The 13,454-nt window shown below is 30.9% G+C and overlaps 3 protein-coding genes across 3 annotated transcripts; all 3 read left to right on the top strand.

Annotated features, from left to right (window-relative positions):
* The first annotated feature begins 2,573 nt into the window (after window positions 1–2,573).
* Window positions 2,574–3,284, top strand: LOC128721196 (histidine-rich glycoprotein-like). The gene has a single exon (XM_053814922.1). It carries the CDS (start codon window positions 2,574–2,576, stop codon window positions 3,282–3,284), a length of 711 nt encoding a protein of 236 aa, XP_053670897.1.
* A 4,030-nt stretch (window positions 3,285–7,314) lies between these two features.
* Window positions 7,315–8,892, top strand: LOC128720180 (3-hydroxykynurenine transaminase). The gene is made up of 4 exons (XM_053813833.1): window positions 7,315–7,982; window positions 8,083–8,178; window positions 8,259–8,507; window positions 8,582–8,892. Exons 1-4 carry the CDS (start codon window positions 7,315–7,317, stop codon window positions 8,757–8,759), a joined length of 1,191 nt encoding a protein of 396 aa, XP_053669808.1. The 3' UTR covers window positions 8,760–8,892.
* Window positions 8,893–11,007: 2,115 nt separating this feature from the next.
* Window positions 11,008–13,371, top strand: LOC128722159 (translocating chain-associated membrane protein 1). The gene is made up of 5 exons (XM_053815996.1): window positions 11,008–11,365; window positions 11,633–11,821; window positions 11,881–12,212; window positions 12,284–12,393; window positions 12,600–13,371. The coding sequence occupies exons 1-5, from the start codon at window positions 11,228–11,230 to the stop codon at window positions 12,950–12,952; spliced, it is 1,122 nt and encodes a 373-aa protein (XP_053671971.1). The 5' UTR covers window positions 11,008–11,227; the 3' UTR covers window positions 12,953–13,371.
* Window positions 13,372–13,454: the final 83 nt, after the last annotated feature.

The raw sequence follows: 13,454 nt of genomic DNA, 5'->3' as shown, positions 1-13,454 counted from the left end.
GTTTTTTTTATTCAGAAAATAAAATAAGTTTTATCAATGCTTTTTCTGCATCAATTCGTGAATCTACATTTATTCATCTACTCATAACATGTATGTTACAGCCAAGAGAAATTATTTAAATTTTATTTTTATTTTAAATCAACTAAAGTTAGATTGATTCATTTATTGCAATACCTGCTACTTGGTTGCTTAAAGACTGGCATGCAGTATTATTACATGGTATTAGTCACTGATCATTTTGTAATGCTTAAAAAATGTAAGCAATACCACCAATAATTCAAAATGCAAAAAAGTAGATACACAGTTAGACAAAATTTTCATCGTGAATTAATTGGAGATTCATGAACATAACGTAAAATACTTAAGACAATCTGTTTAATGAATATTCTGATTATCTGTATTAATTAGTTTTACAAACTAAAAAAACAAATAACAAAGCTGATCCATATCATGTTCAAAATAAAACACTTCATTAGCAATAAATCTCCATGTTTTGATGCAATTTTCGCGATATATGCTTTAGCTTTTAAGTGTTTTTATGTTGTTTGACCTACAATTATGTTTTGGAGTAGGTGACAATTTATAACGACACTAATGCATACATACTTTTAAGATTTTCTACGAGAAAAAATTGTCGAAATTTATAGTAAAATGCGGGCAGGGATAGAGATCTGACTAAAGCAATAGATATTAATTTCAATAAATTCATTAACATTATTGGTCCATTAAAACATTAACACATCCTCCTTCGTCACTTTTTTTGTGCAAACGGTTCATAAATCATATAGGGAGGTGAATAAGTCTTAACAAAATGCCAACGAATGAGTTAGATTTGTAAAATAAACCAAACCATGCATCTGTACAACGTAAACGTGCAAAACAAAAAAAAACAAACGGAAACGGTAGAAATATATATGTATATATGTTGCATCTAAATTCATAATTCATTCGATGGATCTTTTCTTATACTATGAATATCCGAAACATCGCTGGCATCGAAATATCGTATAAACGCAATATCGAAATAGCAGAATATATCGGCCAGTAATTCCATCCTCAACATTCCTAAAAGTTTGCATTCCATCACCGTATAACTTTATCTTAGCCGTCAAATTGTTCACGCTCGTATTTTTTTTTCTTGTATTTCAAGCAAGAAATGTAACTAAGCCTAATAAAGAGGCTTCGATGTTATTCATAATGATTTGATGAAACTCATTGTAATGTAAAAAGTAGAGAAGTGCACAAAAATTCGATAATACTACAGTTCTTCAAGGACCCTAGTTATAATCGCGATTTATGATCGCTAGAGTATTTTAAACAACTATTAGGTATTGTGGATCTCTTTCGATTACAACAGGTCTTCCAAAAGTTACCTCAATTTGCGTTCCATAATTTTTATATATATTTAAATATTTATATATCTAAATGAAAACAATCAACTGGACGAATAATGTTTCACTGTAATGGCGATGCCATTAATTGTGAATTTTGTAACAGTATTTGGAGTTTGAGAGACAGTAACAACAAATCCGACCAACCATACCAATGTTAACTCGTGCGTGAAATGTAATCTAACCAAATCAATTGGCGCAATACATGTGCCAACATGGAACCGAAACCGACTTTGAAGCGTTTACCGCAAAATGACGAAATTTTCAGTAATCCAAGTAAAGATTATTCTATGCAAACATGTATTTGTGCAAACTAAAAGTATCGTTATATATATATATATATATATATATATATATATATATATATATATATATATATATATATATATATATATATATATATATATATATATATATATATATATATATATATATATATATATATATATATATATATATATATATATATATATATATATATATTTATATATATATATGTATATATATATATATATATATATATATATATATATATATATATATATATATATATATATATATATATATATATATATATTTATTTATATATATATATATATATATATATATATATATATATATATATATATATATATATATATATATATATATATATTTATATTTATATATATGTATATATATCACATTCAAGTGTGTGTGTTTTATTAAATTTTGATCGAATTCGCTTCATTTTGTGTATTGTAATACAGTTAAACCTTTTTTACTATATTTGTAACATTCATACCTTCATCAGCCATAGGTATTTTACACATTTTTGGAATGATACAATTCCTGTTAAGTCTAACCAAAACCAACCAACACCACAACTAATTGTGTGCTCTTACTTCACCTACCGTTTCACACCATTATGGTTATTTCCATCTTAGCTTTGATTCGAAGCAAATGAAGCGAATAGTAGAGTAGGAGTAGGAGTACACTTGTTAAGTTTTTCTGCCTTCTTAACGTTCATATAAATATGCAGTCGTCGCTATATTGTGCCACAGAGATCACAGCACTGTATCGGTGCTGAATTTCTCGTATAGAAAACAACGTTTCATTTATTTTATTTTTTGTATACTGTTTACACCCCTTTTAGCATTTTGCGACGTAGTGTTATATTGTGAATGTGCATTTATTTTCAAAATGAGAAAATTGTTTATACTCTGGCTGCTGGCATTAACATTGCTCGTGACGGCTGTAAGTGGTGATGGGAAAAAGAAGTCCAGTTCGTTTGAAGAAAGTGGAGGTGCTGAACATGGTGGTGAACATCATTCGAAAAAAGGGGATAAAGGTGATAAGGGCTACGAAAATAAGCATGGCTTAGAAAAGTCCGAAAAAGGTAGCAAAGGCAAGGAAGAACATGAATCCCACTATGGCGAGGAGGGTGGCCATAAGAAGGAAAGTCACGATCAAGGCGATCATTACAAAAAGCATCATGAGGAAAAAAAAGGATCGAAGCACGGCAAGAAGGGTCACAAAAAAGGTCACAAAAAGGGTTCCAAAACCACCGGCTACCATCACAAATCTCACAAGGATGACTATCATAAGGAGCATAAATTCTATGACGATCATCATAAGGAAGGTCATCATAAAAAGTTCGGCGATTTTCATGAATTCCATAAAAAGAGCGGAGGAGATCATAAGAAAGGTAGCCATCACGAGTCCGCACATAAGGAGGACAAGTTTGCCAAGAAAGGTCACACTGATAAAGGGCACTTCGATGATGAACACAAGGGATGGAAACACAAACACGGGCACGATTCACACTATTCCCACAAGGATGAGTTTGGCAAAAAAGGTGGAAAATCTGGAGGCAGTGAACACGGATTTAAAAAAGGCGATAAAAAACATTAAAAATGCAATGAGCTGATGGATTTGTGGCAATTATCATGAATTAAGATGTACCAATCATAATAAACTTAATATTTCGGTAATAATTAATAACCGTTTTGACAGTGCGACGAGTTTTTTTTATTCAGATTTGATGTATTATCCAAATTCTTATATGTTTCTTATATTTTGTTTAAGGTCCCTATGCTGTTTATTATAGTTTTGAAAATTTATCACATTTTTAGCCATATGCAATTTATTCTTATGTATTAAATTTTGTTTAAAAAACGGCCAACGATAGACTAACGATTAAATTTGGTTTCGCATGTTACTCGAAAAAAAACTCAATCGATTTTCTGTTGCCACTTGCAACGCAACCAGCAATCTACGTGAAGAGATTCACACGATGGTGATACTCCAGAACCAATAGCAAGGTTTTTGCTTTTGATAATCAAATAAATGTCCATGCGCCAGGCACAGATACCATCGATGTATGTTCAGCGTCAACAATACTGCTATCCTTGTCTAAAATCGTTGTATTTTACTTGGATGCACTAGACGCGTAGCACTAGATAGCGGAAAAAACTAGAAAAAAAATCCAAAATGACACATATTGTCAGCTTCTAATCCCTCCGTCCATCATGAGTATACGTAATAATCAGGATAACATGTTTTGTTCTGCCACATGTCATTTAAAACTGCTGTATTTGATACGCTAGCAGCAGTATTGGAAACAGTGTCAGTCCAACAGCGACAAACTCGTGAAGTCAGTAAACGTTGAAGTGCTGTGAAGTGTTTTTGGTATGAAATCAGTTTCAATCTACATTAAATCACGAGGAAGCAAAATTATCACTAACTAAGCTCCATTAATTAGTTTAAAAGTCCTTTTTCACGAAAAACCGTTAGTATACTAGTAAAATGGTGATAATCGTATATATTACAAATAGGAAAAATACAGCATGTTTCAAATAGGATTTTCTAATAATCTACGTTCCTGGCACAAATCCAAATAAGAAAAAAGGATGATTTGTTTTAAAACTTTATTTAATAACAGCATATGAACACTTAATTCTAATCAAATGCAATTTAAATGTGTTTTAAGTTACTTAGGTTGTGTTAATTTTCATGATTTTTGTCACGTTTGAAATACGTTTTAAAAGTCGATTAAAATAAGTTTTATATTTAAAAAAAAACCTCATGTCTTTTGATCTTCTTTCTTTCCCTTTTTCATCTCTGTTTGTCGTTTTTTTTTCTTTTTATCTTACCATCTCGGTCTAACTTTCTCTCAATGCCTAGCTCTGTCCACACAGTATCAACTGAACTCTATTCCACACGTTTCTCAACTGTAAAAAGTATGCGAATAATCACACACAGCTACAAGTGCTACAAAGCCAACAGTTATTTAGAAAAGTAGAAACAGATACCAGGTTAATTTGGAACGATTTTTGTACATACTGATAATTATAATCACCGGCAACGCGGTCCCCTAGCCATTGTAACAGTCAAAATAATGATAATAATGATAACAACAATTATAATGGTCAACAAGTTTTTTTCCCCTTTTCTGGCTGGTTTTTGATTGTCCTCATCTTACTTAAAGAAATCGACATGTCTCATACACAGAGAAAAAATGGAAGAATTTCTTGACTGCATTAACCCAGTCATCGCCCAATCATTTCGGTTCTAACTTACAAACGAGCCAGTTTGGTGTTGTTGAAAAGGTTTGAAACTTGCTGTAGTCGACAGTAAATTTTGTTGTACTAGTGTTTTAAAAATGTGTTAATGACTGATGGATAATCTTAATTAGTTGTTATTAGAAATAAGCAGCATTATGAGCAGTTACGAAGAGTAGAATTAGAATATAATAGCTATCAACGCATCTATTCTACAACTGATTGAGTTGAAATACAATTTATTGATTTAAATCAATATTTTATGCAGAAAGCATTTTCTATGAACTTCCGCTAGCAAAAACCTTGCGTTGATTATTTTGGTAACAATATTTCGCTCAGTATGAACTACTTGTTATAAAGTGGCAGTAGTATTATCTACTAATCCTATTGAAGTGCTTCTCTTGAAATATTTTATATGTAACACAATTTATCAGTTATTTTGCACATGTCGAGTGTGTCATAAAAAAAAACAAAATATAAGCATCTATGCATACGCGAATTAAGTATTGTATTAAGCAGAGAGTATTGTGTTTTCTGTTAAACTGGTGGCACGTTAATCGCATTCAAGTAATCCAAATAAAATGAATGCGCATCTCACATAGAATACTGAGCTAAATATTATGAGTAATTCAAATTTCTTTTGGATTTCAATTGATCGATTGTGGGAGACACTTATAAGAGTGGTAATGCCAAATGCTGTGTAGTGATGTAGTTTGCTTTGCATTTTTTATACATCGGAAACGTAAATTTACATAACATTGATTAATTATAATGCTTATATGTGAAATGTGCATATTATATATATATATATATATATATATATATATATATATATATATATATATATATATATATATATATATATATATATATATTTATATATCTATATATATATATATATATATATATATATATATATATATATATATATATATATATATATATATATATATATATATATATATATATATATATATATATATATATATATATATATATATATATATATATATATATGTATATATATATATATATATATATATATATATATATATATATATATAGATATATAAATATATTTATATATATATATATATATATATATATATATATATATATATATATATATATATATATATATATATATATATTATATATATATATATATATATATATATATATATATATATATTTATATTTATATATTTATATATTTAAATATTTATATATATATATATATATATATATATATATATATATATATATATATATATATATATACATAGATATATATATATATATTTATATATATATATATATATATATATATATATATATATACATATATATATGTATACATATATAAATAAATTTATGTATATATGTATATAAATAAATATATATATATATATATATATATATATATATATATATATATATATATATATATATATATATATATATATATATATATATATATATATATATATATATATATATATATATATATATATATATATATATATATATATATATATATATATATATATATGTATATATATATATACATATATATATATATATATATATATATATATATATATATATAGACTGCTGAAAATATTATTTTGACACTCTAAATATTGATCAACTAAAAACACTGCTAAAATTTAGCAACCAAAACACTGCATATTTCAAAATCAGTAACAATTTAAAAAATTTCAAATTATCCTTTAGAGCATTTTTATCAACATAAGTGTTTTATACTTGGGAAACCTATAGTAAAAACTTTTTAAAGCTTTGTAGTTCAAGAATTATATTGAATTCTTTGGAACTACTACTATACAAAAACGAATAGAATTCTATGAAAACTCGTCGACCATATTAATGAGCTTGATTCTTTAAAAGAAGATTAGTCATACTCTACTATCGCTACAGAGTTCAAAAAAAATTTCTTAGCGTTTCCAGTTAATTAAACGGTTTAATGACGATTTTTTACATTTCCGGGTATTTTGTCGCTAAAAAAATAAAAAAATACCTTATCAATGGATTCATATTGATTGAGTTTTTTTTTACTTAAAAAAATCTTAGTACGGCCAGGCTGTTCTTAAATAAATAACATTAACATTAATTAAAAAAACGCTTCAATCAAAACTTAAAATACAATAAACCAGACCTAAATGTAAAAACGAAAAAGAAAGCGATTCAAATATTTGCCATGAACGTAGGAAGGATTAGATCAATAGCATGAACAAATAATATAGCAAACCTTTGTGAACCCTACATTTATTATAAATCGAATAATATATTGAAAGTTCGTCTACATGAGCTACTTGATCATTATTTTTTCTTATTCCATATTCTATATTTCAGTTGACAAAATGAAGTTCACACCAGCTCCAGCTTCTTTACGCAGCCCTTTAATAATCCCGGAAAAAATAATGATGGGTCCAGGGCCATCAAACTGTTCAAAACGAGTTCTGACCGCTATGACCAACACTGTGCTGAGCAATTTTCACGCAGAATTGTTCCGTACGATGGATGAGGTGAAAGATGGATTGAGATATATTTTCCAAACTGAAAATAAAGCAACAATGTGTGTAAGCGGTTCCGCACATGCTGGAATGGAAGCCATGTTGAGCAATCTACTCGAAGAACGTGATCGTGTCCTGATTGCTGTTAATGGAATTTGGGCAGAACGCGCAGTCGAAATGTCCACGCGCTATGGTGCAGATGTGAAAATTATCGAAGGTCCTCCAGATCGGCCATTTAGTCTGAACACTATATCAGAAGCAATAGAGTTGTATCAACCCAAATGTCTCTTTCTGACACATGGCGACTCCTCTAGTGGCCTACTTCAACCACTAGAAGGGGTGGGTCGTATATGTCATGAGCACAATTGTTTACTGATTGTAGACGCCGTTGCATCCCTATGCGGTGTACCTTTTTACATGGATAAGTGGGAAATTGACGCTGTCTATACCGGTGCCCAAAAGGTTCTGGGTGCTCCACCTGGCATCACTCCTATTTCTATTAGTCCAAGGGCACTGTAGGTATCTCGTCAAAGATTTTCCTTGTGAATTGCTATATTTTTTTCTTTCCCCAACATTTACTGATATTTCGTTTCATTTATTTATTTGCACGTTAAGAGAAGTTATCAAGACTCGACGCACAAAATCCAAAGTATTCTATTGGGACCTGTTGTTGCTTGGAAATTATTGGGGCTGCTACGATGAGCCGAAACGGTATAAATATCAAATTTTTAAATTCTAAATCATTTTATCAGTGAATATTATAGAATATGTATATCTTATTCGATTTACAGCTATCATCATACCGTCGCATCAAATCTAATATTTGCTCTACGTGAAGCTTTGGCTCAAATTGCAGAGGAAGGCCTTGAATCACAAATAAAGCGACGTGCAGAATGTGCTCAAATTTTATACGATGGCTTAGGAAAAATGGGACTCGAAGTTTTCGTCAAAGATCCAAGACACCGGTTGCCCACCGTTACTGGTATTATAATACCAAAAGGTGTTGATTGGTTCAGTGTTTCTCAGTACGCTATGAAAAAGTAAGATGTGAAATATTTTCGAAATATTGTATTAAATGTGATAGTTTATTTCTTATATCTTAACTTTTCTCCAGTTTCTCACTAGAAATTCAAGGCGGACTAGGACCTACGTTTGGAAAAGCGTGGCGGGTCGGAATCATGGGTGAATGTTCAACTATACAAAAAATTTATTTCTTTCTTTATGGTTTGAAAGAATCAATGAAAGCTACACATCCGGGCTATGTGTTCGAAGAAAGTAATGGCTTTCATTAAAAAAAAAACATCAGTATATATGTTTCGTATTTGTGCGAGCACATGCGCTTTATTTATAAGTAGCTTAGACTACCAACATTGACCACCATCATAGCGTTGATTTGCCCTTCTGTTTTCTATTGGTCTTTCCTGAAACGGCTACGATACTATTATTTGTTAATTAATTTTGTTAATAATTTCCACCTGATTGAAAAGGTGCTGAGATACATATTTGGAAATATATTCTTGAGCTGCAATGACAGTATCAGTTGTAATGTCTTTCAATAAGTACCGAATAAATTATATTGTAGGTAAGTACAGTTATTTTCAGTAGTTAGATGGCGTAGGTTTTAAGAAAAAAAGATAATCAACTTAATCAGCAACAGTTCCAATAGATACTATTCCCAATGGCGTATATATCAGAGCTCAAAGAACTTTTTTTTGGCGCCATAACCACTTGGCTGCTTTGACCTGCCGCTGAACCATGTTTGGTATATCTATATTGACAGCTAAAAAGAACATCACGGGCTGAGTTGTCCGTAAGTTGGTTTATCCAAGATCTTTTAAATACAGTAATTCAACTGCTTCATATGTGCTACCCTTTCTGCAATGCTTGGAACTCGGAATCTGTCCTACGACAAAATTCGTCGGTTAATAAGATAGACCACCACTTCTAATAAAAGCAGAAACTGTTCCTCTTCATTCAAAAACTTGTCAACTCATATATTTATTTCATTTCACTCATTGTTTCAAGTAGAAAAAGAAGTGAAACTACAAAGATAACAACACTAAGAAGCTATAATATCAAATTATTGATATGTGTAGTGTGCATGACCACATTTGTGCTACTATTTACTCACTTCTTCAAAATCCGAAGGGAGTTTTATATTACAGTATTTGGTAGTATTTTGTACTGCAATACATACAGGGCCCTGTTTGGACCCTACAGGGTCTTAAGCATTATATAAATTATATTGCAATAGTTTTATTACGTGATGATAAGTTGCCCCTCCTTTCATTAAATTTTTTCGCAAATTCCTCTATTCAGGATCTTCTCCTTCATCGTCTTAAAAGGCGAACGAAGAAATTGAACACGTAAAAATCCAATCAAGATATCTAAGCCTCCCGGTATACCAGACTAATTCTTAAATACATAGCATACCTTTAGGAGTAGTTGCGACACAAGATATGGTTTTAGAACAAGAACTTACACAAAAATAGCTTAAAAAATTAAAAAAAGTGCTCGGGTAATTGCAATTCATTTACTAGTTCTAATATTATTTATATTTCATTAAATTTTATTTAACTACTAAGGTAAAATGTGTGTTAAATTTGATGTTGAAACTCAACATGCATTTTATTGGATTGTTTGAAAATGTGGTATTGTACTTCAGACAAGTAGTGTGAGACCATCATTTATGGTGGTGCGCTCTAGTATTTTGTGATCCGACACATCGATTTCGATTGGAATAATTATTCATCAATTCTAATATTTTCCATGGACTTGAGGCATTTTTTTGCTACGAATAAACTTATCTCAAAACGCATTTATTACTAATCAACCGTTCAGATTTATCAAAGAATCTTAAATTTTTATGATACTCCACATAACGCTTTACAAAATATTCGCAAAGAATGAGGAACTTAAATTTTTGCTTCTTGAGGATATTGTGGTAATATATAATAGACGCCTTTTCTTGATATGTTATTTTGTATTTTCAGTTGTACCGGCCCTACCTTTGAAAGTTGTGTGTAACGGTTTGCATCTTCTTCAACGTCCCTTCGATCCACTTCTCTTACGTTTTGTATGGCGTATATTTCGTATTGATCATAGCCAACAATTGCCTCCGTTAATTTAAATACCTATAAACAAGGAAGATGGAAAATAAATCATGCCATGTATTTTTTATATTTTATAGCTCTTAATAAAACAAAAAAAATACTTAAAAAAATTTAAAAATAAATTAAAAATTAATTCAAAATTACTAGGCATTTTTTCAACAAGGGCGAACAATTTTACAATTTTAGTGTAAGCGTATTCCATTGAACTAATCTGGTAGCACTGGTGTTGAAGCATTTGCCATCTCTTTCCATATTGAAATAAAATGTGAGAAGTACGTTTCGACCCTTGCTCATAAACAGATCACCCATTACATTGTCACAAACCTGTTCAAAACATAAGCGTGTACGTGGAATCATAGTTGACGTCTACTCACCACGTAGTTGAATTGTTGTTGATGATCCTTTTCATTCACACGCGTAGCAATTCTCAGCGCGATTCTGTCGGCACCGAAATAACAACACATAATTATCGCGATCGGGTTTCGCTACCATTTAATCGTTCTAACGCACAAATTAGCTGTTCAATAGTGCCCGGTAGTGAGTTGTAGCTAGAGATTCTACTCCCTATCGATCAACGAGGTATACCGGTGTATTAGCGCATCAAGAGTATTGTATCAGCTGTAATTCTGGACCCGACATAATTTCCAATGGCTATCAAATCGGGAATGGGGAGGAAGTCTTCCAATAAAAACCCCCCATTTTTCAGCCATGAATTTGTAATTCAAAACCATGCAGACATTGTGTCGTGCATCGCGATGATCTTTGTTGTAGGAATCATGCTCCAGGTAAGCTTAATCTGGTATTATAACAAGGAATCAAGCAAGCCCGTTTATCTGTAGGAAATGTAAACTTTTATGTTAAATTGACAAAACGAAAATTAACGGGGCTATTTCACTTTCTTTTTGATGTTTTTTTTTTATATTTTGTTGTTGTTTTTAATCTGTTACCTTATGTTGCCACGTATGAAAAAGTAATTTCTGAAGTGCTACGTTGCTTTTAATCCTAATCGATGTACCTACCACCTGTAACATTCTAATCAAGATTTCGTGTAGCCTACACAATCCCTAGCTAGTACCTTCGTTGCCTTACGACACAATGTTTCCGGTGCCGATCCCAGTCAAGAAAATCCAATGGGGGTTCAATATTTGTACACAGCTGGCTGGAAAGATGTATGTGCCGTATTTTTCTACACTCTTATCTGCATCATCATGCATGCTATTTTGCAGGAATACATACTGGACGTAAGTAAAAACCATCCAAATTTTGTAAAATAACGATCATCATTTTGGAAATCTTTCAGAAAATATCCAAGAAACTTCATTTGTCAAAGTTTAAACTGTCCCGCTTTAATGAATCTGGCCAATTAGTAGTCTTCTATGCTATGTCCTTTTTGTGGGGTTTGGATTTGATCGTTCGTGAGCAGTATATTGGAAATTTACAAAAATTGTGGGAAGATTACCCTGAGCATCCCATGATTTTCTTGCACAAATTGTTCTTTATTATTCAACTAGCCTATTATGCGCACATGCTGCCTGAACTATACTTTCAAAAGGTTAAGAAAGATGAACAGAAACCCAAAATCCAGCATGCAGTTGCTGGTTTGTTTATTATCGGAGTTGCTTACTTCTTGGGGTTAGTATTATTGCGAAATTAAGCTCGAAATATGTACTTTATAATTTAATATACCTATTTTTGTGTTCCAGATTCCAACGCATTGCTCTTGTGCTCCTGACTATACACTATTTTTGCGAATGTGTTTCGCATGCCTTTCAGTTGGTCGATATTGTCGATAAGGAAGAGAAGTTTACAAAGTGTAAGTATCAACATACTTATTTACATTCAAATGTTAAAAAACCCAGATTACTAATAGCTGCATGAACTCCTTAAATATGAAGTTGTTACTGTATTTTCTTTATGATACGCTCAGAGTATTGAACTTTGAATATTAACAGCAACTATAGCTGCTTGAGAACGAAATATAAAGTTAAAGGTTTAATTTTTATTTTTGTTTCTTTACAGTGCATCTTGTTCACAGTGCATTATTTATATTGACACGTTTTGCAACCATGGTGCTTTCTTGTCTGACATTGTTCTACAGTATCGATAATATTTCTCAATCCAAGCGCGTTTTGATGCTGTCAATGGTATTTGGGTTACAAGGATATCAGTTTTTCGATTTTATTTCGAATGTGCTTCGATCCAAACGAGAAAATTCCACAGAAGAACGTACAAAAGTAACGATCAGCGCTAACAAGACTGAAAAATCAAAAAAACAAAAGAAAAAAGAAAGTGATCTTCCGGAAGCCGATCAAAATTCCGCACAATCCTCACCAACTAGTAGTGGCAATGCTCGTAAGATGAAAACCAAGTAAACATTTTGTTATATTCGCTTCATCTATATTTTTCATCCACTTTTTTTTTGAAAATTGCACGATTTCCTTAAAAAGCACAGTTAAAGCAAAAAAATAGAAAGAAAATCAATCACGCATATAGTAACGAGACAACAGTTATTTCGAGATTTATGACGATATTTGTTTTTTTTCTACATTTTTACTCGCCTTAGCTCATTTGTCAAGACTTGATTTATTTTTGTTTCCGTGCGCAAACGACAGAGATTGCATTTAGCTCCTAAATGGAATGTCCATTGATTGAACGCTCATTACTGCGTATTGTAATATGTTCCTGATATGTGTTATGTTGGGTAAATTCTTTTATACTTAAATGTCAATCAAGTATTTTTCTGAGAATAATTTGTTCCATTATACAAAAACTACCAGTTACTAAAAAATAATTCGTTGTATGTGTTTTTATTTCCCATAGTTTATCATGTTTCATAAAATAGATGATTTCAAATTGCACATCCGAATATTAAAC

This window comes from Anopheles nili, chromosome 2 (genome assembly GCF_943737925.1).
Source record: "Anopheles nili chromosome 2, idAnoNiliSN_F5_01, whole genome shotgun sequence".
NCBI classification, from domain to species: Eukaryota; Metazoa; Arthropoda; class Insecta; order Diptera; family Culicidae; genus Anopheles; species Anopheles nili.
This window is presented reverse-complemented; position numbering and strand designations above follow the sequence as displayed.